The sequence below is a fragment of the Protopterus annectens genome, chromosome 4.part1 (genome assembly GCF_019279795.1).
Source record: "Protopterus annectens isolate FY-2018-M chromosome 4.part1, PAN1.0, whole genome shotgun sequence".
In the NCBI taxonomy this organism is placed as follows: Eukaryota; Metazoa; Chordata; order Ceratodontiformes; family Protopteridae; genus Protopterus; species Protopterus annectens.
In genome coordinates this window covers 515,650,786-515,676,884 of record NC_056734.1, presented here as the reverse complement: position 1 = coordinate 515,676,884, position 26,099 = coordinate 515,650,786, and the positions used below count along the sequence as shown (strand labels likewise).

At 40.2% G+C, this 26,099-nt stretch overlaps 1 protein-coding gene across 1 annotated transcript in view; it reads left to right on the top strand.

Moving 5' to 3' along the window:
* Positions 1-26,099, top strand: part of ANO7 (anoctamin 7) — a 1,683,969-nt gene that overhangs the window by 1,359,870 nt on the left and 298,000 nt on the right. The window contains exon 19 of the mRNA XM_044070329.1: positions 22,171-22,307. Within this exon, the coding sequence (XP_043926264.1) occupies positions 22,171-22,307 (137 nt within the window). The remainder of the gene's footprint in view (positions 1-22,170; positions 22,308-26,099) is intronic.

Here is a 26,099-nt window from a genome sequence, read left to right as displayed (position 1 = left end):
GCTGCTGCTGGCACTATGTGAGCGGCCGCGGGCCTGTTGTCATCCGCGACGGCTGCCAGCTGCTGCTGTTGCTGGCATACGGCCACGTCAATGCCTCAACCATCCACCATTGCCCTGGCTCATGGACATGTAGTTGTGGAACAGATCTAATGTGTCCCCCCAACGTCTGTCAATGACCTTGGTGAAGTTACGGATGGCAGCCGCAACATCATGCATACTGTCACTCATAGCTGTGCGACATGCTCTCAGCTCCCTCAGACCCTGTCTGGTGTACCGTTCCATACATGACTGTGCCTGCATTACAGCCCGAAACATAGCTGAGGTTGAAAGACCTCTGTGGGCACATCTGACAGGGGCGGTACGCCCACGGATGCTCCCACGAGAACCCTTGGACATCTGCCTGTGTGGTACCATGTCAGGACCCTGGCCATGGCTGCTGTGTGGGGATGCATGTGCCACTGATACCATATTACCCTGGTCAATGCCCACTGTATCCTGTTCATCACCTAGGGACATTGGTGACAAAGGATGTATTGGCAGGATGACTGTGCACATTGATGGGGTCGACAGCTGTGTAGTGTCAATTGGCTGACCAATGATGGACCCTGGCACACCTACCTGTGCCATTACACAGGTATCATCATTATCACTATCCACAGCAGCTGATTCAGGTTCCCTGCTCCACAACACCAGAGCAGCACCAGAACCTGTGGGAGTAAGACAGGAAACACAGTTTACAATGTGTACACAATGTCACCACTGATACACACATGCACACATGCACACATGCACACACCTCAGTATATGAGATATCAACACACAGACACAAACACACCTGCAATCAAACACAGAGCACTACTGCTTCAGCCTATTATTACTGTTAGTATCAAGAGTATTGAAGGTAATGGTATTACACACTCCCCAGCATGGATAGGCTGCCTTGCTGTTACACCAGAGGGACCTGCAGAAAAGAGACATTTATTGTCAGTGGGCACAACTGTGCCATTGATACTGTGGGCATGATACAGTTCAGTAGTGCAACAGTTAGCTTCCACAGGTCTACTGCTGATATTGAGAATATCACTCTTGCACAATAATTACCAAGATTACAGCTACAAAACGAGGACACACCTCACACATGCATAACCTAACAGTGTACAACTACACACATGGCATGTTACCTGCACGCTCCGTGTCCTGCTGCTGGGTGGCTCCAGCCTCCATCATTACACATGTATGCTGCTGCTGTTGCTGTTGGGCTGGAGCCACAACACTTAGGAGTAGTCCCTCCAGTCTGGTGAGGGGGGGATGTCTAGATACCCCACCACCTGTGGCAAGCTACTGCCTGTGGATATCCGACACACGCTGACGGACATTTCTAATTAAATCACTGCAGTGATGACGTACCTGCTCATATGTCCGGTTATGTGTGCCTATGTCATTTACCCGACGGACCAGGTCTTGCCACAGTGCAGCCCTCTCCTGCTGGTTCTGGCTGGTGTGGGAAAAGAGCATTGCGAAATCCCGCACCAGGCTCTGGTGTATCTCTTCCTCCTCTGCAGTGGAGTACACAGGATTCCGCTGGTGAACCATAGCCCTGAAAAGGAGAAGGAAAATATGTCAGCAGTATTTGTCAGCAAACTATGGCACACATAATACACATAATACTCAACTGTAGTGATATAACCTAACCACCATATATAGCATCTGTCTGTCTATTAGGGGATACACATGTAAATGATCAGATATCAGTGCTCATCCGACAACTGTGCAACAGTACCTGGCACACTCCATACGACAGACTAGTATACTGCAGCAGTCAGCACACTGGTTCAGGTACAATACACAACCTCACACTGTGGTTTGTATCAAGGTACTGTATGGGGAACATTATCAGCCCATGCACTGCACACAATGCACGTTACATATTTCACTGGTAATGCACACTACTCTTACTTGCCATAACCCTACCTACACCACAGTGACCTACAGGGTAACACAGCACAACATATGGCAATGTAGTATGTGTTGATCGCAATACCTCACACATCTGTCTCTGGCCTCACACCAAGGACACACACTACCATGACAGACAGACAGTCATGGTGAGCAATCACACCAGTACATAACATGCACCCAGTCACTGGTACACTCATTCCACCTCACATATTCCATTTGCAATGTGTTCATGGGTGTGCATTGTGTCTTAGGTAGGTTGTGTGCTTTTGGCCATGGGCCTACAGCAGCATACTGTTATGCTACCCTGCCTCTTGTGACACATGTGTTATGATCGTACCTGCTCCTTACAAACAGTTACACAGGGTGACTCATATGGCATATTACCTATCTGCATAACATTCAGCAGGGGTATGTCTGACATCTACTCATGGGGAGCCTTGCTTCTTAATTCTGTGTGGTCTACTACAGGGTATGTCGTATCTGTGGGTAGGGTCCTGTACCTCCACCATGTGTTCTATACTGCAGTGACAAGGACGACAGACATAGGTAATTTGTGTTGTGGATGTTGGAGGTGTTACCATGGTTGTTAGACAACTGTCATGGGGGTGACCAAACTATGTATATCCAGCAATGGTAACCTCTATGTAGGTAGTCTGTGTGCGCTCTGTGGTCTTGTCAGCCACTCTGCATAGGTATTGTGTTTGAGTGCATTGACACAGTTACTTGCATATGTCTGTGTCCTTCTCCATATCTGTAGCTGTCATGAGAGGTACATACCATGTAGGACATTGTGGGGTATAGAGGGGTACAGTGACCTACATGTCCATAGCTGACACACCATGTCCGCTGATACATTCCATGTACAGGTATTACAGGACTAGTGTGCCACTGTGTATATCAATGGGGAGCCTATTGTACACTTGTTGCCCCTGTTCCCCCCTGACACATGCAGTGGTGGGCAGGCATGCACATATGTGGTGGTTACTGGTATCAGTGTGTTTGAATGGGGTATGGTACTCCAGTATCCACACTGGTGTTCACTCCATGCCTTTGACACCAGGCAGCTGTTGCAATACATCTGCAAACATGTGCCTCACACAGTATATATATATATATATATATATATATATATATATATATATATATATATATATATATATATATATATATATATATATATATATATATATATATATATATTGATATATTTATATCTGTGTATATATATATATATATATATATATATATGTTTGTATATATGTATATTATATGTATATATAGATGTAGATGTATACATATAGATGTGGGGAGAGAGTGAGAGAGAGAGACAGAGGGAGAGTGAGAGTGAGAGGGGGTGGGACAGAGAGAGAGAGATAGTCATATACAGGCATATCTGTTGTCAGTCAGATCTATCTGTATATGTATATGTATCTACATATATCTATATATGTATGTGTGTATTACATATATCTGTACGTACATATTCTACCAATCTCGATGTCTGTGCAGTAAGTGAAACCTGGTTCAAGGCTCCTGAGAGCACACCAGCGGTACCAGGCTATACCTCGTATCATGCTTTTTGGCCCCAGAACTCGGGCCAAAACAAAAAGGGAGGGGGAGTGTCCATATTCATGAAGGACACCAACACCTCCAGGTTAGTGGCAACACATGAAGCATCAGAGACCATCCAGGTGCAAATAACAATAGACAAACCTGCTATACAACTGGTAGCATGTTACAGACCACCCTCCCAATCTCAGGAACCACAGTCAGCCTTCCTGAAGACATTGGAGGATATGAATGTCCCACCACACACCATCATATTGTGAGACTTCAACTACCCTAACATACACTGGGTGCATTATTCTAGCCCAAACACCCTAGCCCAAAGGTTCACTAAGTCAAATGCAGTGGAACAGCTAGTCACCTCTCCCACAAGGGGAGATAATATACTAGACCTGATCATCACAAACATGGGGACAATGTGCTACACACCGGAAGTATACCCCTCACTAGTCACATCTGACCACAGACTAATCACCCTGGATATACATATCCCACCTCCCCCACAACACAAAAGACTACAGTGGGAAACCTCTCACGTGCCAACTTTACACTTCTTAAAACTGAGTTGGTATCCTTTAAGCCCACTGGGCCAGTGGAAACCACATCCCACAATGCAGACTCCTTCACAAATGCTTTCTACGGACATCTCCAAGAATGCATGGATCATGCAATCCCAAATAAAACCAAGACCCTCTCCACCAAGGGCAGGCATCCTGTCTGGTGGACCCCAGCCATGAACAAATTGTATAACAACAGAAGGTAGCTACTGCACAGCAGAGCAGAATTCCATAAAGATAAGGCATCTCTGGACAGCACTAGTAGAAAGATACGTTCTCTCATAGAAACATGCAAGGCCAACAATGAGAGGGAAATCGCTATGGACACTACAGATAACCACAAGGCCTTCTTCTGCTATGTTAGACACCTGGGTGGAAACCCTCAGATATGTTCAGAGTTAGTTCACAGTGACAAAAGCTACACTGAACACACAGATATTGCCAACATTCTGGCAGACAGGTTCAGTGCAGATTTCTCCCCTCCCTCACCCCCACATGAGGAATTACTTATCCCAGCTGACTGTAACCTCCCTGTCATCTCAGATGTCCAGCTGAGAACCACCCTCAGCAAAGCTGTAAACACAGCATCAATGGGACCCGACGGTATCCCAGGTTGCATGCTACATGAACTCCAAGAGGAGCTAAACCCGCACATAAAATGCTATTCAACCATAGCCTTACTACAGCATATGTACCTGGACACTGGCATACAGCAACAGTAGTCCCACTCCACAAAGGAGGCACCTCTACAGACCCTGGTAACTACCGCCCCATAAGCTTAACCAGCCTGATCTGCAACGCTATGGAAAGAATCATTATGGAACTCATACACAGAGACATTGGGGACTTACAGACACTTGATCCCACCCAGTTCGGCTTTGTAGAGGGCAGATCCTGCCTTATGAACCTGGTTGACCTTTTCAAATCAGTCACTAGAGCCATTGACGAGGGCACAGCGGTCCATACAGCCTACCTGGACTTGCCTATGGCTTTTGACACAATACCCCACTCTGGCATCATAGACATGATCAACAGCTTAAATGTAAATCCATATGTCACAAGATGGGTTGCAAACCGGCTAACAGATAGAAACCCTAAAATCAAACTCACTGGTGCCATGTCAGACTCAGAGCCAGTCACAAGTGGTGTCCCACAGGGCTCTGTCCTGGGACCGCTCATGTTCGGCATTTATTTCTCAGATGTGGAAGCAAACATGGGAGGGTAGTGGCTGACAATGTTCAACGATGACTGCATACTAGGCGCCATAGTCGATACACCAGCTGACACATACATCCTACAATAAGGCCTCACGGAAACCGACAACTGGTGCCGGAGTCATGGCCTTAAACTGCATGCCAAATAATGTATAGTCATACCCTTTCGGACGGACAAGGTACCCACATATTATCACATAGACAGTAACCCACTGAGTACAGACAAAGTAATCAGAGACCTGGGGACACTAATCGATACTGACCTCTCATTTGACACCCACGTTGCCAAAGTGGTTGGATAGACTTCCTACCTTGCCCATCTTATCATGAAGGGATTCACATCCAGATCAAAAGAGGTCATTGTACCCCTATACTCCTCCTTTATCAGGCCCATGACTGTGTACTATGCCCCATTTGGTATGTACCTCACCTGGCACTTGCAACAGCTAGGGGGACCCCATAAGTACGTCACCAGGAGGATCAAGGGTCTCCAACAAATGTCATATGCTGCCACACTAAAGAAACTCATGCTCTATTCCATAGCATACCGCCTACTTAGGGGTGATCTGTGCCTGACATACAAGACCATGTCCAATCAGGTATTGATGGACATGTTCCACCTCATACAATCCAAATCCATCAGAACCACAACAGCTGCAGATTTAAACCTCAGCACACATATGAATAGGACATGCTGTAGGGACAGATCCATAATTTAGAGGCTTCCCATACTGTGGAACAGGATCCCAGTTCATGTTAGGCAGAGACCCTCACTGACACTCTTCATGTGAATTCTTGACGAGTGGATGGGAGATCATAAGTTTACACCAGGGGTCATCTCTGTGTCACTACTAGACAGAGGCACAGTAAACTAATGCTATTATGTACAGGGGTCTTCACTGTGTCACTACTATACAGAGGCGCAATTTTCTAAATATATTCTATACACCGTCTGCAGATAGCCTAGTACTAAACTATGACACTGTGAAACTATATATGTCTATGTATTTCTACATCCCTCTCTATCTATGTATACACATATGCATATTATATATATATATATATATATATATATACATACATATCTCGATGTACATACGTATACACATGATATATATATATATATATATATATATATATATATATATATATATATATATATATATACTCCTTTTTATTTCCACATATGTATACACACAGTAACGTACTGATGAACATCCATTACTGTACAACCTACTTGTACATTGCACTACAACCTACATTGCTATGTGCACATAGCTACCTTCACATACATATATATGTAGAGCCTTCAGTGACAGTTGCAGTATGTCCCCGGCCCTATGCACATCTTCATATACATAGATACAGACCAATAACACATCAGGAGGGTTCACAGTATGTACACTATTATAGTAGTACTTTACATTATCTGTGTTTGTTGCAGCTGTTTGCGTAGGCTTGCACTTACTTGGCCTGCTGTCAACCTCTTTATTTTGTTGTTACTGTATTTTTTTTTTATTTCTTTCTCTTTCTCTTTCCCTTTTTCTTTCTCTTTCTCTTTCTCTCTCTCTCTCTGTCTCTACCTCCAGAGGGTGCAATTAAAGTATTGCATGTGTGGACTGGGAGTACAGGAAGCTTTTGTAGGTATCTGCACATGTCCATGTGATGGCCTCTGCCCCAATTGTTAGCCAGCATTTACTAATTGCATGCAGCCTGTTGTGTAGTGATTGCAGTTCTCACTGTGATTACAGGACAGTGCTATAAAAAGGTCTGTTAGGTAGGCGTAGCCCTTTCAGATTATCAGGGTAGGGACCATGCTGGTTTGCTGTGGACACTGTTTTGTGAGTGTAAAGGTTGGTATGTCTCTCATATTTCAGGCTGTGTTGTAGACACTGCAATGCATGTTGTTCTGTAAGCTGAGTATTCCTTCCTCCAGTGTCCTCTTCTCCGTGTGTATGTAAACTGACACCTACGACTAGTAATACTGTGTAAATGGGTGTGTGTGCTTTCCTGTGGGGATTGTGGTGTAAGTGGTATATAGCAGTGGCTCTTGCAATCTGTTGCTATGGCTTCAATATTTGGCCTTTACATTCACTCCTTGTATGCCTGCTAGGTGTCTTTCCTGTAATGTGTTGCTATGGCTTTCCTATTTTCCATTTACATTCACAGCTTGTAATGCTTGCTAAATCTGTTTGGGCAGTAATTCCCTATGTGTTTGTTGTGGTAGGGTGTTACTGCATGCAGTGTGGTCTGGCCATGGTGTGGGCCTTGACACTTACAAGGGTATTTGATCATGCTGCTGAGCAGGCCTCAGATACTCTCAGGTGCATCTTTTATCAGCCTCATGGAATGGTACATATCAGTGGGATACTGCAATGAAATATTCTGATATTCTGCAGTTGTGACTGTGGGTTATTTCGAGCATATGTATTAGTACACCATTTGTGACGTGCAAGTGGTGCATACTTTCAGTCATTCATAGTTACCATTGCATGTGTAGTTACACCTTCCTGCCTACTGTTAGTACATTTGACAGGGTGTCAGTGGGGCACAGTTGACATTTGTTTTCACATCAGGGACATCCCTGTAACTCAGTCACAGTTGCTATGTCTGATCTCTTAACTATTCAACTATGGCAGTGTTTATCCTGCTCTGAGTATGTGTGTGGCTTGCCAGATGCTACTGTGACATTATTACCTAACATTACCATGTTCTCTTTTTCAAAAAATCTTGTTCCACAAATATCTATTGATTGCCACCTATACATTATGTTTTAATGTTTTAATATTAAGAATTTCTCCGATTTATAATGGAGATGGTGAAGAATAGATGTTATATGAAAATCACAAAATAACAAGGATTAGGTTAGAACGAGTAGTTTTCATAATTATATTTCTTTTGAGTCTTTTTTAGTTGCATATAAGATTTAATCCAAGTAATGGCCTCTAGATGGCATTTTATTTACTGTTTTTGTAAAATAATGTATTCCTAAGGAATTTATATTTAAATACAAAACTGTTAAATATTCCTTAAATGAGTTTTTTATTATAAATAATTTGGTATCAGCATCCATGTTTTAGAAATGCATTTACAAATATTTACAGTGTAAGAACTGCATTTTAGAGATGTTAGTTGTTTTAAAAGAATTTATAGCGATTTTTAAAGTGTGCAAACAAAGTATTTTAACTAATTAATTGATTTATTGAATTATTGATTTAATTAATGTATTATAAAAGGAAAGGTAGGGGTTTTGGTAGTTATCTGATGAAGTCTGCAATAGGACGAAAACGTATGTGGTGAAAAACGTTAATGTGGATTTATTTTTCCTGTTCCTGTTCGTGGTTTTGACTTTTTGGAGAGTTTCATTAAATTTGGTGTTTCTTGCACAAGTAATACTTTCTGGTTTTTCCATTTCTTTGGATTTCTTGGTCGGATTGCACAGTTGTTGTTTTGGTTTTTGGTCATTTGTGCATTATGGAAAACCAGGAAGTTCCTGTTAACACGCAACAGGAAGACCTTGGCTTGACCCGTAAGTTGGTGGGGCAGCTTACTGAACTAATCAATCTCCTCACGCCGGTGGCTTCCTCGCTTCTACTTTCTCAAAATCAAAACGCTGAAAGAGGCACCAATGGGACCGAAGGGTCGTGTAACGTTAAGAGGAAAACTAGGGACGGAAGAGCTAACGAACCGATAGGTGCATGTAAAGGCACCGGTTCAGCCGAGGATGAAGAAGGGAGCAGTTTCAATTCAGCTGATACACCTTTACTGCTTAAGGAAGTCACACGAGGAGAAACAAGCTCTGTTGCAGCCAAGGATAAGCGTGTTAAGAAATCCCACGGCACGAACAACACCAAAGGTACTGTCTCTCCATTTAAGGATTTAAATGGGTGGCTAAAACGCCAAATTACATTTAACGAACATGGGAACTTGAAAGTTGCTAACAACAATAACTTTACATTTAAGGACAACCTAAATATTATGTATAAATTAATGAGTAAATACAGGGCATTGAATGTGGAAAACACATATTTAAGGGAATGTATACTGAAAGAAATAGTGCCTAAAGGCTTACGCTTTTACAAATACCCCAACAGTGTCATAACTGGGTCTAATTTTCATCTAGAATTATTGGATTTATTTAATAAAAGTGGTATTGAAATGTTAAAATTGATGGTTAAAGAAAACAACCGGGTTCAGGAAGAGCTTTTAAAAGAAATAGAAGCTCTAGACAAAACCATCACGAATGATTTGTTATTTACCATAGAAGAAGAAAAAGTTAATTATTTTAATATGAGAAAGGAAATAGACAAAAATATGGATGATTTAATTCAAAGGAAATATAAAAAGATGGAACGTGATTTAAATGAGTACAAATGCAAGATTTGTTACCCTAACCCTCCCTCCAGAAATAGAGTTAGGGGTAACTTTGACAAATCTGGAAATAATGATACTAGGGACCCACTAGACAATCAGGAGACACATGAAGACAACATATTTAATGAAGAAGAATTTCCCCCTCTTAGGAGATCCGAGAGAATTTTTAACAAATATGGAGATAGAGAGGGAAATTTTTATTGGAGAGGGGGGAGAAGAGGGAGAGGAGGAACTATTGATGTCCCTTCATTCATCCCCACCCACCCCAAAACCCCCCACAAGTGACGAGATTATTAAAGAAAGTAATAAGTGGACTTACAATCATTTTAACATTTATAATTTTAGCTCTATACAATTAGAAAAAGGACATTTTAGCTTATTTTCCAAGGGCCTGAAATTTATCCCATCCACTAAAGGGAATGTGGTGAAATCATTGTTAGATTTAAAAGTATTTTTAAGGAAGGTCAATCTAAAAATCCTTTTCCATAATAATCGAAAGGAGAGTGATTCAATACTAAGACGGAGGTCCACGTACAATCCACCTTTGCACCCCCAATTAAAGAACTTTGAAAAGGTAATAGAGAAAGAAATTAGGAAAGTTGAATTAAATGGTTTCCTACATGATAATAATTTAAACCATCAGGAGAAAGACATTTTAAGCAGTTTGAAAAAAGATAGAAATATAAGAGTTATGAAGCCTGATAAAGGGGGAGGAATTGTTATTATGGAAAACATCGAATATGACAGTAGAATGTATAAAATATTGTGGGATGAGAATAAATATAAATCAGTGTCAAAAAATGAGATAAATGTGGCATACAACAGGATTGACATGAATTTATATGACATGATGGTGGAAGGACTGATTAATTTGGAAACTTATAATTTCTTAAAGGTAGATAAACCTAAAGTTCCTTCCATCTTCGGGATCCCCAAAATACATAAAAATGAAGCTGACCCCCCTTTAAGGCCAATAGTTGCAGCTAATGGGTCCAAAACTAATGCCTTAGCTAAGTTTGTGGATAACAAAACTAAAAAAACATGGTTGCAAAAAGTGCACATTTTGAAAGATTCATGGGACCTATTACGAACTATTTTGGACATAACTGGGATAGATGATCTCATTTTTGTAACTATTGACGTAATAGATCTTTTTCCATCCATCCCACATGGGGAAGGTTTGGAAATGTTTGAAGAAGTAGTGTTTGAAGATGGGAATATAACCCACAGTGATAAGATAGTTAGCAAATGGCTTATGGAAATGGTTTTATACAATAATTTCTTGTTCTTTAATGGAGAATTTTTTAAACAAGTTCAGGGGGTAGCTATGGGGGCAGCCTGCGCCCCAACCTATGCAAACCTGGTGTTATCTAAATGGGAGCAAAAATATGTACTGGAAAGTGAATTTAAACCTTATTTGACAACTTATCGCAGGTTTCTGGATGACATAATTATATTTTGGAATGGGGGAGAAGAAAAATTGAATGATTTCTTATTATATCTTAACAATACGTGTAATTTTTTGAAATTCACCTATAAGGTGACACATAATATGGTACAATACCTGGATCTTGAAATATATAAAGACCAAGGGTACTTAGAAACCAAAATATACAGGAAAGTCACGTACTGTAATTCCTTCCTTCACTTTGATAGTGCTCACCCTATACATGTAAAAAAGAATATAATAAAGGGGCAGTTCGTGAGAGGAAGTAGAATGACCAGTAATGACCAGGATTTTTGTACGGAATGCGACCTGTTGGAGAGTATGTTCAAAGAAAGGGGTTACCCTAGTAACTTTATTAAGAAAATTAGAGAAGAGGTTGTTTTAGGTAGGGAAACCAGATTTGCCCCTATAGTTAGAAAAGAGAAGGAGATTGTTAACACAATTGGACTTAACCATGATAACAAAAATGAAAATTTTGAGTTGGCCTTGACTTTGGAATATAACACAATCAATAGTAAAATAAAAAAGATTTTCAATAAAGAATGGGACAGATTTATTGAATTAACAGAACTAGACTTAGGGGGTAATAACACCCTTAAAATAGTGTACAAAAATTCTTTGAGTATAAAAAACCTATTAGAAAACAAGAATTCCTTGGATCCACAGGATAGAAGGAGAAAGGCACCTACAAATGTGGTAGGTGTGCCCAATGTGCAAATATTTCAAATAGTAATACCACCTACATTAATAGTAGAAACAAGGTTATAGTTAATGATAAGAATTTTTACAACTGTGATTCTACAGGGTTGGTATATTTAACTACTTGTAAAGAATGCCATTCCTTCTATATAGGGAAAACTGAAAGGAATAACATGAATTTTTGAGCACTTAAACGATATTAAGAACTGTAAAGAGACCAATGCGTTGTATAAGCATAGCAAAGTATGTGAGAAATCTAGTTTTATTTTCACTGTATTAGAACATACAGAAAAAGATATAAGAGGGGGGCCCTGGGAAGAAAGATTAGAGTATTGAGAGTTGTGCTGGCAAATGTCACTAGAAGCCTATAAACCCCCAGGCTTAAATGAATACATAAGTATAGTACCTATTTTAAAATTAAGAGCAGCTAAATTATAAATGTTTTCTTTTTCATAAAATCTTGTTCCACAAATATTTATTGATTGCCACCTATACATTATGTTTTAATGTTTTAATATTAAGAATTTCTCCGATTTATAATGGAGATGGTGAAGAATAGATGTTATATGAAAACCACAAAATAACAAGGATTAGGTTAGAACGAGTAGTTTTCATAATTATATTTCTTTTGAGTCTTTTTTAGTTGCATATAAGATTTAATCCAAGTAATGGCCACTAGATGGCATTTTATTTACTGTTTTTGTAAAATAATGTATTCCTAAGGAATTTATATTTAAATACAAAACTGTTAAATATTCCTTAAATGAGTTTTTTATTATAAATAATTTGGTATCAGCATCCATGTTTTAGAAATGCATTTACAAATATTTACAGTGTAAGAACTGCATTTTAGAGATGTTAGTTGTTTTAAAAGAATTTATAGCGATTTTTAAAGTGTGAAAAAGTATTTTAACTAATTAATCGATTTATTGAATTATTGATTTAATTAATGTATTATAAAAGGAAAGGTTGGGGTTTTGGTAGTTATCTGATGAAGTCTGTAATAGGACGAAAACGTATGTGGTGAAAAACGTTAATGTGGATTTATTTTTCCTGTTCCTGTTCGTGGTTTTGACTTTTTGGAGAGTTTCATTAAATTTGGTGTTTCTTGCACAAGTAATACTTTCTGGTTTTTCCATTTCTTTGGATTTCTTGGTCGGATTGCACAGTTGTTGTTTCGATTATTACCTAGTAGCTACCAACTAGCATGGCTGTTTCTCATCACACAGTACTATTTTACAAATCCACTAGATTTGACAGTAAATATACATGACATGCTTTGTGTACTAGACTTGCTATATTCCTTTTACATTAATTCCTACTATTTTATGATATATTTCTTTCAGCACAATGTTCTTGTATAGCAGTCATGGCTTAGTGGTAAGTCATGCAGACTAGTGTTTCTAAGGTCCTGGGTTCGAGAATGACGGAGGTATTTTATTTTGCTGCTGAGAAAACTACAGGCCTTGTCATTCAGAGTGACTAAGGCACTTTTAAGCAGTTGTAAGCGGGTTAGCGCTGGTTTGCGCGGAGGTCACGCATGCGCACTGCAGCTTAGCTTCGCTCACACACGCTTAGCTAAGCGCACAGAAGCGCACTCCCACTTACTACTGCTTAAAAGTGCTTACTCTCACGCACACTTGCGCTATTTTCTTTTAAAGAAAAAAAATGGGGAGATAGGAAAGTGGTGAAAAAGGGGGCACAAAGAGGGTAGGACAGTAGGAAAACAAGCTCGGGTTTTGCAGGAGGGATGTAGGAAAGGCCCATAGCTGCCCATTTCTTCGTCAGCAACAGCTGTGCATATGTTTGTAATTTGGTGTGAAATTTGAAACCTTCCACCCCTGAGAGAGGTGTGAGGACAACAATAATATTTGTTGTACAGCCAATTGTAATTGCTAGTTTACATGTCCAGCAGACATGTGTGCAAAATGGGCAGCTATGTATGGGGCGTAATTTTTTTGTGGGTACAGAGTGCCCTTTTTTTTTTTTCAGGTGAGAGTGGTATGTCAGGTAAAGGAAGTCGGTATAGCTGGGGAGGTAGGTAGGGGAGGTTAACAGACAAGACAAACAAGATGCATACAGGGGTGGTGTATGACACATGTGGGGGGGTTACACAATTGATGGGGATGGATGTTTGGATATCTCAAGCCCATGAGCTCACAGATGGCAACAGTGGAACTGAGATCCCCACCCATGGGCAGTTGCCACTGTGCCTTCACTGCCCAGGATGGGGCTGTGCTGTGGGCTGTGTAGGATGGGCAGCAGGCATGCCCGTGAGTTGTGCCACCCGTGCCTCAAGCTGGCGTAGGGGCCCAAGCACAGCGTGCCGGATCTCCCTATGCACCACAGTCTGGACACTACGGAGGGTGAGTGGATGTTCTCCTCCTGCCACACTTGCAGAGGGGGGATGAGCCCCATCCCCTGCAGCACTTCCACCCGCAGGTGGCACAGGGCCACTGGAGGAGGGTCCGGCCTGGGCACTACTGCCAGGTGCACTCGCCAGCTGAGGTGGGTCTGCTGGAACCCACCTTCCCTGTCGTCCTATGTTTTGCATTATTTAATGACAGTTTGGGTTAGTAACGTGCAATACAATTCACAATTAGTTGTAAAAGCATGCATTAGTATTCCCATTAACCAAACACCCATAAATTCAGCCGTTGAACAGCAAGCATAACACATGCATAATTTGAACAACAATACACGATCCAACAACATGCAGGGTTGAGTGATGGTAACAGGCCATCAGGTTTGGATGTATGAACAGGGCACATGCATCAACGTACATGCAAATATGTATGAACCAACAGGACAATTGTCCAGGGGAGTTAATTGTGAATACACATACCCATTTCACGTGGAATGGATTATTTGTGGTTATAGGGTAGGGTGAATAAATATTTCATTAACAACTTCAAATACCTATACATATGCTGTACATTTCTACTAGCTGCAGATATATACACACTACAGGTCTGACTATAGTTTCCTATGTGTAAACTTATGCATGTTGGTGATAGGAATGTTACTGCTACATCAATATACATTTCATTTTTATTCATACACATTCATATCTGGCTCTGTTCAGCTACATCATCCTGCTACATTTGCTTTATATGGCTCTAGACAACTGTGGATGTTTGGTATTTCATACAACCATACTATCTGCATATTGCAAACTGAGAGCAACATATCCAGACTTTGGGACACACATTCCAGCTTCAGTACTTTTTTCCACACATTTTGCTGTTTGGTTGTGCCTGTCACATTCATTTAATTCTGTATTGATTGCAGTATACTTTATTCAGGAGTTATTACTACTTTATTGGTGGATTCATACCTCTTTCTCACACTCTCACTTGTTTTATTTTTACAATTCAGGATGGTACTTAATTCTAGGCTTTATTGACATATTTTACGTGGTTATAACAATCCTTTCCAACAGTCTCACTTGTGTCATGTTTCAGAATTTAAATGGGGATATATTTCACACATGTGTTTTACTCAGCTTGTGTAGCTGTACTTTTCAGCCTGCTGCAGGTTATGTACTATTATATTACAGGTGGAACATCTTTATTTCAAACTTGTTTCATTTTTATTTTTGGATTACATGCTGCATCACATTTATGTAATCACACAGTACTAGCAGAATCTCTCTTACACTGTTACTTGCACTTTATATTAATAGGTGACTACACTGCACTCTTTTGCAAGCTGTCATACTTTTATTTTTTAACAGTTACAGGGAAAGAATTACTAACCTGCCTGGTGGCGCAACCGCACAAGCCTATCGGATTAGGCTTGACGATTCACAGAACGGACACCTGCAGCTGCAATATAAATGAAGTAATATTGGAATACACATCTCCATAATATCAGCTAGGTTAACTTTCTACATAAATAATTACATGTAACTTACTCTGTAGTGGGGCGTTGGGCATTTGCCGGGCCTCCTGGATCCAACGGTTCAGTTGGTCCTGCTTCCGTCTCTTCAGGTCCGCATGGTGGTGACAGACCTGTTCACCATTCCTTGGTATTCCTGTGGCACTGGTGAGATCATGTGCCAACCGGTCCCACGCCTCCGCCCTATATGCTCCCCACAGGACCTGGCCCTGCATGAGTTGGGCCTCATGATCATGGACGAGGAGCCAAACCAACTATTTGGACTCCTCAATGCCCCACCTCTGTGCTCGGAAGCAACTACCCTTTCCTACACCTGCCATCCTGACTGTAAATCGGTTCCACAATCAGTTATGTTGTGTATTCCCGCCTATGGGGCTTATATATGCCGTTTTTCCCCGCACTTATCTGTGATTGGCCATTTTGGAAATGTATCAGCTTCACAAAATCTGCTTTGTCATGCTTCTCTTTCCATTCATTCCTATATATATGCTATTACTGCATTTTTAAGAGCAACTGTCATGGCTTAGTGGTTCAGTACTTTAACTATGGTGCATGGTATCCTGAGTTTGAGCCTGGCCATTGCTTTTTATATTTTATGACTGTCTACACAGGCTAGGAGGTGTGTCTGCATAAAGGCAGTTTTGATACAGCTTGCTCAACGTTGCCCGTCGTTTAGCTTGTTGGCACGGTGCGCAGCTCCGCGCAAACGGATCACGCTGGCCTACGCGCCGTTTGGCTGTCAGCATGCATATTACGCTCAGCTCAGCTACGGGCACACAGTTTCAGAGTGTTAGAACTCTGCTCAATCCCAGGCACTCATTTTACACCTGTTAAACCACTGCTCACCTACGGGCAGATATACTCAGCTTGTTAGAGTGTAGCTCAGCTATGGGCACTTCTGAAATTTGTTCTTTTTTTTTTCACACATTTCTTCATAATATATGGCCCATTTCATTACATTTTACATAAAAATAATTTTATACATGTACATATATGTCAGGGAATTGTTTCATGCTTATTTCACTAAAAATAAAAATTGATGTTGTGGGGGCTCAAACCATGACTGCCTCCTCTTCAGCCGACGTCTCTACTGCTACGCTATTGCTTCTTGGCTTACTTTGCATATTTAGTTCTTATAGGCTTTTCCACTGACTGCTAACTGCGGCTAAGCGATGGGTACGCCCGCGCAAACGAGCGCACTCACGGGCAAACATCTTTACAACTTATAAAAAAATATATAACATGTTCATTTTTACATTTTATGTTAATAGTCTGTGGGGGCATGTGTTGTGTTTATTGACATTTACACGGACTCTGTCGTGGGGGTTTACTTTCAGGACTGTTACTCTTCTGGGGGTGTGTCCGTTTGCAGGGCTCGCCCTACAGACACGCCCCCTACTGTCTTACACGGACTGTGTTAGCCTTAGGTGTGAGTCAGCATGACCTCATGCATATGCATGGCATGCTGACATCACACCGTTTAACTGCAGCCTCCATGTAAGCCTTGTAACTCTTACACGGAGGCTTCGTGAATCCTGCCCATTATCTTAAAACAGTGAATATAAAATATATAAATGTAGATATTTCTAGTAGACCACTAAAAACCTTTTATAAACATAAGAAGTATATGTATATATATATATATATATATATATATATATATATATATATTATCTATATATATCACCATAAAAAATTTAAGAATAAAATAAAACATGTTAAAATAAATCAATGCTTAAGACATCTTGCTTTTAAAAAAGGGATTAAAGAAGAAGTCCCATTAAGCCCTGGATAGCGTTCAGCATCAAGTTTTAAAATCCATCTTTGCTCATGGCTTTCTGTAACATTTTCAATGTCTCCTCCTCTCAAATTTCTATGAAAATGTTGTAAAACAAAGAATTTAAAAGAATGGGAAGCGTCTGTATGCATAACATGATTAACAAGGGCATTCGATTGTTTATTATTTCTAATATCACAAATGTGTTCTAGAATTCTGTCTTTTAATGGCCTGTTAGTTTTGCCCACATAAAATGCTGGGCATTGCTGACAGAAACTAAAATAAACAACATCTGTGGTTTTGCAGTCTGAATACTGTTTAGAATGTAAAGTAAAATGCCTAGTTGGATGTGTATATGTACTTTTGTTAAAAATATGGGGAAAGGCGCTACAAGTTCTACAGGGAAAAGTACCCTGTCTAACAGATTTACGTGTGCCTTTATATGTATCTCTATTGCACAAGTGCTGCTTCAGTGACTTGTTGTTTCTAAAACTAAAATGAGGGGTATTTCCAATTATACCAACCAGATTAGGAACATCTTGTAGTAAATGCCAGTGTCTCCTAATAATGTTGTTATATTGATTAATGTTACTAGCAAATTGAAAAACAATTCTAAAAACATTATTGCCAGAAGATTCAGTGTCTATATCACCACTATTAGTACTAGAATGAAAATATGGTCTACATCTAGTGTGTCTCTGTTGCCAAGCATTAGAAATATTTTGATCAATATCCCCAGCTTGATATCCCCTTTCCAAAAATTCTGTTTTTAGTTTTTTGAGAGCAGTAACTGCATCTTCATCATTGTCATGTAATCTTAAAGTTCTAAAAACTTGGCCCTTAAGTACATTCCTGGGTATATGCCTAGGATGCATACTGGATTTATGCAATACTGTATTTTTTCTGGTGGGTTTAAAGTAGATATTGCTGCTTAAATGATTAGAGCAGAACTTAGTGATATGTACGTCAAGAAAATTCATATCTGTTGCAGAAATCTGGTATGAAAATTTCAAAAAGTTAGTAGTATTATGTAAATATTCTACAAAGGATACAAAATCAGTACCATCACCTTTCCATAGCAAAAAGACATCATCTACAAAACGTACATACCACAATACTTGTCCTAAGAATGGATTATTTACAGAAAGTATGTTTGTCTCTTCCCAGCAAACTAAAACCAGATTGGCATAGCTGTTTGCACATGGTGTCCCCATCGCTACGCCAACTTTTGCAAAAAGAACTGATCTTGAAAAACAACAATATTGTTTTCTAGTATGATTTCTAATAAGCTACATATTTGTTGAGTTTTAGTGTTGGTAAAACATTTATTAGCTGTTAGAAATTCTCTTATCATTTCAATACCCCAACAATTAGGTATGCTACTAAAAAGAGATTCTATGTCCATGGTAACAAGGACAAACTCTGTATCTTCTGTTATACTGTCCATTCTGTTATGCAATCTTTCTAGGAACATCTTAGTATCCCTAGACTGGAGACCAATCTTGGATCTCAGCAACTTGAACAAATCAGTTTGATGAATCATGTTCTGGATGGTCATGGTTCAGTCCATTCTTCCGTTTCTGGAAAAGGATGACAGGATGTGCTTGACAGACCTTCAGGATGTGTATTATCACTTAAAGATGAACAAAGGATCCAGGAGGTACTTACGCTTCTGGCTGGGAGACAGTCATTATCAGTTCAGAGTACTGCCCTTTGGTCTCATCACAGCCCCCAGGGTGTTTACCAAGTGCATTGCAGTAGTAGCTCAATTGAGACTGCATGGATTCTAGGTGTTTCTGTATCTAGACGACTGGCTGATTTTTGACTCCAACAAGGCATCAACTATTGAAGGCAAGAAACAACATTCTCCAGATGTGTTTATGTCTAGGAATATCTATAAACTAGAAGAAATCATGTCTAGAACCCACTCAAAGTTTAAACTTTACAGGAGCAATTCTCAACACAAAAGAGACAATATACTCATCCCCCCCCTTCAAGAATGGAGACAATCAGGTCGCAAGTCCAAAAATAATCTGCAGCAACAAGATCTCCACACGGCTGGTTCTTCATACTTTAGATTCCATGGCGGCAGCAATACTGCTAGTCCAACTGGCCAGATTTCATATGAGAATTCTCCAATGGCTGTTATCAGCACAATGTTCTATCCTTCAACAACCAATGTCAACTCAAATATTGATAACTAATATTTGCAAAAACGATCTCAAATTGTGGATTAAGTTGGATTAAATACTTCAAGGTCACCCATTTGTTCTCCCCTGGCCCAAGGCCACAGTGACCACAGATGTTTTCTAGCTAGGGTGTGTGGGGGGAGGGTATTTTCTGGGCAAAGCAGTCCAAGGCAGTTGGTTGCCCACAGAGGCCAACTTACATATCAACGTCCTAGAGATGACAGCAGTGCTCTTAGAGTTGCAGGCTTTCCAAGATGCTTTTCCCATAGGAGCAATTGCAATTCAATAAGACAAAATGTCAGTAGTCTAGTATAACAACAAAGAAAGAGGAACCAGATCCTACCGCTTGTGTCGAGAAGCTCAATGTGTGGCAATGGGCGATGTCATCCAACTGCTTATTATAGCAACACATATTCCAGGGAAGTCCAATGTGATAGCAGACAAACTGAGCAGGTGCATTCTTATACCCCACAAATGGTCCCTCAATCACAATGTGACGGAAAGGATATTCCTTCAATGGGGTCAGCCTTGCTGCAATCTTTTTTGCCCCTCCCCCAAACAAGTGCAGCAACTACTTCACCCTGATCCCCCCCAAGTGGGGAGTCACCGAGGGATGCTCTTCTTCACATTTCGCCCTCTGGTCTCCTTTATGCCTTTCCCCCAACTCCGTTAATCCCGACATTTCTGCAGCAAGTGGCCAGGTTGAAGAGTGAAGTAGTCCTCATTGCACCATATTGACCTTGACAGATTTGGTTCCCCTTCCTTTGGCCTCACTTACTTCACCAACTGTAGATTCTGGATCCAACTCCAGACTTCCTGTCTCACCCAACAGGCATGATTCACCCAGATATACACAATCTCAGGCTGACTGCTTGGCTTCTCCGATTTCATTAATAGCCAGACAACCTATGCTGTCTTCTGCAGACTGACACGTACTCCTGTCTTCTCATAAACCATCTACATGTAAGCTATATTCCATTAAATGGAAAAGATTCATTCACTAGGCATTACAAATTAACATTGATCCCTTCTCTGCTCCTATTCATGATATTCTTGATTTTTTAGCCCACCTTTTCAAGGAAGGGTCATCTTATTCGACTATCAAAGTCCAATTGGCAGCAATATCCAATTTTCACATTAGTTTCCAAGGCTCTTCAGTTGCTTCACATAAACTTTGCAAAGCTTTTTTGAGAGGAACTCTCCTTTTAAAGCCCCCTTATATAAGACCCTACTCCCCCTCGGGGCCTACATTTGTTGCTGCAGGCTATTATATACCCCCCTTTTGAACCAGCAGCTAAGTCCAATCTCAAATTCTTTTCTTGGAAGATTATTTTCTTGGTAGCAATAACTTCTGCAAGAAGAATTTCAGAAATTCAAGCCTTATCTTCCAAACTACCATATTTGATTTTTTACACAGACAGAGTATCTTAATGTACTAATCCATCCTTCTTACCAAATGTGGTATTGGAGACAAATATCAATCAGTCCATCAATTTACCATATTTTTTCCAAAATTTGAGAACAAAGGTGAATACTTGTTACTTTTATTAGATGTTCACAGACAATTGCATTTTTATCTTTATAGAACTAAAGATATCAGGAGATCTGACTAATTATTTCCTTCTCAGATGTTAAATTGGGTAAACCAATCATCAAAGTAACCTTGTCCAGATGGCCCACCAGTTGTATTTCTTTCATTTATGATCATTTGGGCATGGTCTCACCAAAATCTTTACAAGCTCATTCTACTAGAGCAATGGCAACTTCATCTGTTTTCCAGTCTAGAGCTTGTATGGATGACATTTGTGCAGCAGTAACTTGGACTACACCCCATACCTTTGTTACTCATTACAAATTGGATCTGATCTCTAGAGTTAGAGCATCATTCGGTTCAATGGTGCTGAGGAACATCCTTCCCTTGAGTCCACCCAGGATCTAAGGTATCTGGGAACGCTGTCCCATAGGTTGAGGATAAAATGAAAATTGACAACATCAGATAAAGAAGTTATGTACTCACCATAATGTTCCATCTGTGTTTTCCATTTTCATTCTTCCTCAACTCACCACCCACCAGCCCCCTACCTTTGAACTCCAAGAAGAGCGAGTATTCTTAGGTGGGCACTTACCTTGTACTGAGCTCCAGATATAGTCTCTCCATATCCTTCTGATATTTTCTTTTACTTCTACAAGCAGACAAGATCTGAGTTACTTAGGGAGTGTGCATTATGGGTAAGGGAGAAGCTTGAGAGTTTTTTGGTTACCATGAGCTATTGTAATGGCCAAGTCAGATCCGAGAGATTGGATCCGAACCCATAGGGTGAGGAAGAATGAAAATGGACAACACAGATGGAACATTATGGTAAGTGCATAACTTCTTTTTCAGGCCTAATAATAGTAACCATTAAAATTATAACATGACACTGATGTTTATAGTTGTTTCACTGACATTTATTGAATAATGGGCATAATTCTGTTTAAAAATTTTCAGGAAAATAAAGAGCTGGTGGCAAAATCGCAAGATTCGATTCAGGAAGGAGACAGAACTCCAAGAGAAACTGGAGCCATGGGTAAAGGACTATCAACTGTTGGTGTGTGGAGGCTTGTTTGATGAATATTTGGAAATGGGTAATGCAATCTTTGTGTTATACTGTACATTGACTTAGCTAGCTTCCTGCTTAAGACTTTAATATGAATGCTTAATTCCCTCAGATTTTTGCATACTTTCCTGTGGAGACATATTTCTAGTCATTGTGTGCATGATTCTTCCAGTCCTGCACTCTGCTGATGTTCATTATATTAATCACAACTGCAGTAGCCTTAGAGATGTATGTGGTTATATCCTGTCAAGGATATTACAGCCGGCCAGTTTCTGAAGCTTCAGGGCAGCTTTCAGTTGTCCAAACTGCCAGGCAGCTCGAGCTGGCCTGACTAAAAGACAAATTTGGGCATCAATCCCTTCAGAGCTTTGCTGACACCAAAGAGTACACTACTCTAAGGCTTTTGAGGACTGCCGGTGGGTTTGTTCTGTTCTTTTGATGGACAAATAAGTTCCCTTTAGGAAAACTTTTCATTTTCAAATAATTGTTTGGGTTTTATCATTTTCCTCTTCAGGAAAGTTATTTTAAAGCTAGGAGTTTTGTGTTTTAATGGACTGTTGTAGTACTATATTGTACTTTTAAATGATAACACACTTTTTCAGTTTAAAAGTCATTTATAGTAACTGAAAATCATTGTATTGTGGATAAATTGTCCTTAGTTTGTGATTTGAGGCTGTCAAAGTGTTTTAAAGTGCTTTTTATTGTGTTATTCTGTGCAAAGTGTGTCTTTTGAAGACTTTACATTTTTACCAGTATTTACTGCTTGTCTTCCCGAAGAAAGAGGCACCATTTTTGGCTTAACCATGGATCAGTCTACCGGCCCCATGGTTAGGCCTTCATCCAGCCACAAAAAGAAAAAGTTAATCAAAGAGCCACCACAGCAGGCTGGCAATTTGCTTCGGCCACAGGTGGGTGACTGCTGTGGCCATTAGTTGGACCTCAGACCATTCATCTTTTACCCTGGAACCCTCTGGTGTACTCCTACAACCACTATGGACTGGGGGTTAGCCATGTCCTCTGCAGCTGTTGGGTCTCCACAGTGTGCAAGGGAGAGATGCTTTTTTCAGTCCTGGGACAGGGAACAGAGAAGGCCTCCCTGTTGTGTTAGAATGCTATGCCATCTCTGGGGAAGCTGCTGCTGCTGCCATTAGTAACATGGTTGGTCCCATCTTTCCTGTCAAAAAGAAACAGAAAACTAAACATGTATCTACTCCTCCTCAAATTTCCTAAGACAGGAGTGTTTTACTGGGTCTGGGTCAGGGTTTAATTCAGGCTATTGCTCCTTCTTGTTTAACAGTTTCTGATAAAAGAGAGGGATACCTCTTTTCCTGAAAAGATTCAGGATTCTGAATTTGAAAAGGGAGATGAAGGGACAGATATGGGGTTTACTCCTCAGATTTCTGATTCAAAGGGCAGCTCAGTTTCAGATTCTTCTGTGGGGGGGGGGGGGGGGGGTTCTATTTCTCTGAGACTATTGCTAGAATGCACCACTGTTTTCAGTGGGAAAACAGGTTTTTTGCTCCTTTAGAAAATACTATGAGTTGTTACAGAAAGAATGTTCATAACCTGCACTCATTCCTCCAGTTCTCAGTGCTTTAGAGGATATGTATGTTTCTGCCTACAATTATCCTGATAGTCAGCCAGCTGCCCCTAAAAAGACAGAATGTATAAAGTTCCTCAGTCTTTTAAGTTTTTGTGCATTCTTCCCAAACCTGACCCAGCAGCTATAGCTTTATTTGATCTCACTGCTGCTAAACAGTTTGTTAAACTAATTCCAATCCTACTCTTTCTGATAAGGATGGAAAGGTTATTGATAAGTATGAGAAAAAAGTATATACTTCAGCAACTTTGATTTTCAGAATTTTGAATTGTCAGACAAGTGTTAAAGTCTGTTGTGAAAGTAAGAGGAATGTTTTATCTACAGTTTATTCTCATAAGGAACATTTGCTTTAAATAATTTAGTTTCTTCTACTGCACAGGTCACTACTTACTTTTTACAATGTTGATACTTCTTCCAGGTCTTGGGCCACTGGTACTGTTTTGAGAAGGTTTGCATGGTTGCATTCTCAAAACTTCCAAGATTATGTTAAAAATGAGATTTTAAATTTTCTTTTGGATAGAGACTTAGTTTTTGACCTCTCTGCTGTGATCAAAACGTGTGATGAAATGGGTAACCTGATCCAGGGAATCTCTAGGATTGTTCAGCCCTCTTTCTCCAAATTTTCTAAGGAATCTCTAACCCCTCATCCAATTTTGGCAAACAAACTAAATAAATAAATAGTCTTGACATAATACAGGTAAATGGACATTTAGGAATAAATGGCAAGTGGGTTCCAAAAAGGACCCTCAAACTACCCAAAACCAAAGACAGTCAGATAAGTCTGAATAGCCGTTAAAGAGACTTTGTGACCCCCCTCCCACCCTGGCCACATTTTTCTTCCAGAAAGTCGGAATATCAATTTTTCTCATTGGTAGCAGGTAGTTTCAGACAAATAGTTTCTGAAGATCATTCATCAAGGATACAGATGGCATTGGTAGGGCATTCCTCTTTCCAGGATGTTATTCCTCATCCTCCAGATCAGACTCTTTTGTTTTTTCTGGTCCTTCGTCACATTTTGTCCCAACAGATAGAACCAGTTCCTCCTTCTCAGGTGGGGAAGGGCATTTATTCAAGGATGCGCTTATTACCAAAGAAAGAAAGAAAATGCTTTGAGACCAGTTCTGGATTTTTCTTTCCTAAACTTGTTTGTGATAGGCCCAAATCCAAAATGCTGTCACTTCACAACATGTCACCTCTTCTTCCTCTTTTAAGTTTCCTGGTCACACTAGACTTAATAGATGCTTATTATCATAGGTTCATAGGTGATAACTAGGTTTAGAAAGCAAGAGCCTTTACAAACCTAGCCAATAATACCCATGCTATGACATTATTATATCGTAATTCCCCAGATGTGGGATGGGGTAGTATCAGGGTGGTGGGTCTTTGGGTGTTGGAGCCCTGAGTCATTTTATAGCCTACCTCTGTCCATAAGGGACATGGTCAGCTCCCAGGAGTGAATTTACAGTTCCCCATCTATTTATCCAAATTCCTTTTGAAGAGAGTGTGGGACGGGCTTTATTTTACAAAGATGGGAAGTTTATTCCATAGACGAGGTAGCCTTTGGGATACAAATCTGTCTCTCCTGCAAGTTCTTTTAGAGTCATAGATAAGGTTTAGGTCTGTGGAATGCATAATCATAAATTTTTTCTAGCAAATATGTAACATTTTCATCAGGGCTGGATCAGAGAATGCTTCGTAAGTCAGGCATAAGTCACCTCTCAATAAACGATATGAGACAGAATAAAGAGATAGGGCCTTTAGTCGGTTCACATAAATTATGTGTCTTACACTTTGTATTTTTTGGTGAGAAATCTCTGGGGCCACTCCAGTTGGTGTAAGTGTCTGGTTAGGTATGTGCAGAAGGGAGCACTGTACTTGATTATGGGTCTGATGAGGGCCAAGTAAAACGGCTCTATGACTTTCTTTGACCTTGATGCCATGCCTTTACTTATACGTTGAACCACACAGAAGGATTTCCTCACTACCATAGCTATCTGGTGGTCAAAGTTATGGTTACTATCTATCTGTATTTCTAGGTCCCTCACCACTGGGTCTACATTTAGGGGTGTTCTATCAATATTATAATTTGAAGGGATATCTGATTCACCAAAGGGTATGATTACACATTTTTTAGCATTTAGTGTCATACCACAGTTTTGGCACCAGTCATTTGTTATTTTTAGGCCTGTTTGTAGGATGTCAGCATCATTTGAGGATTCA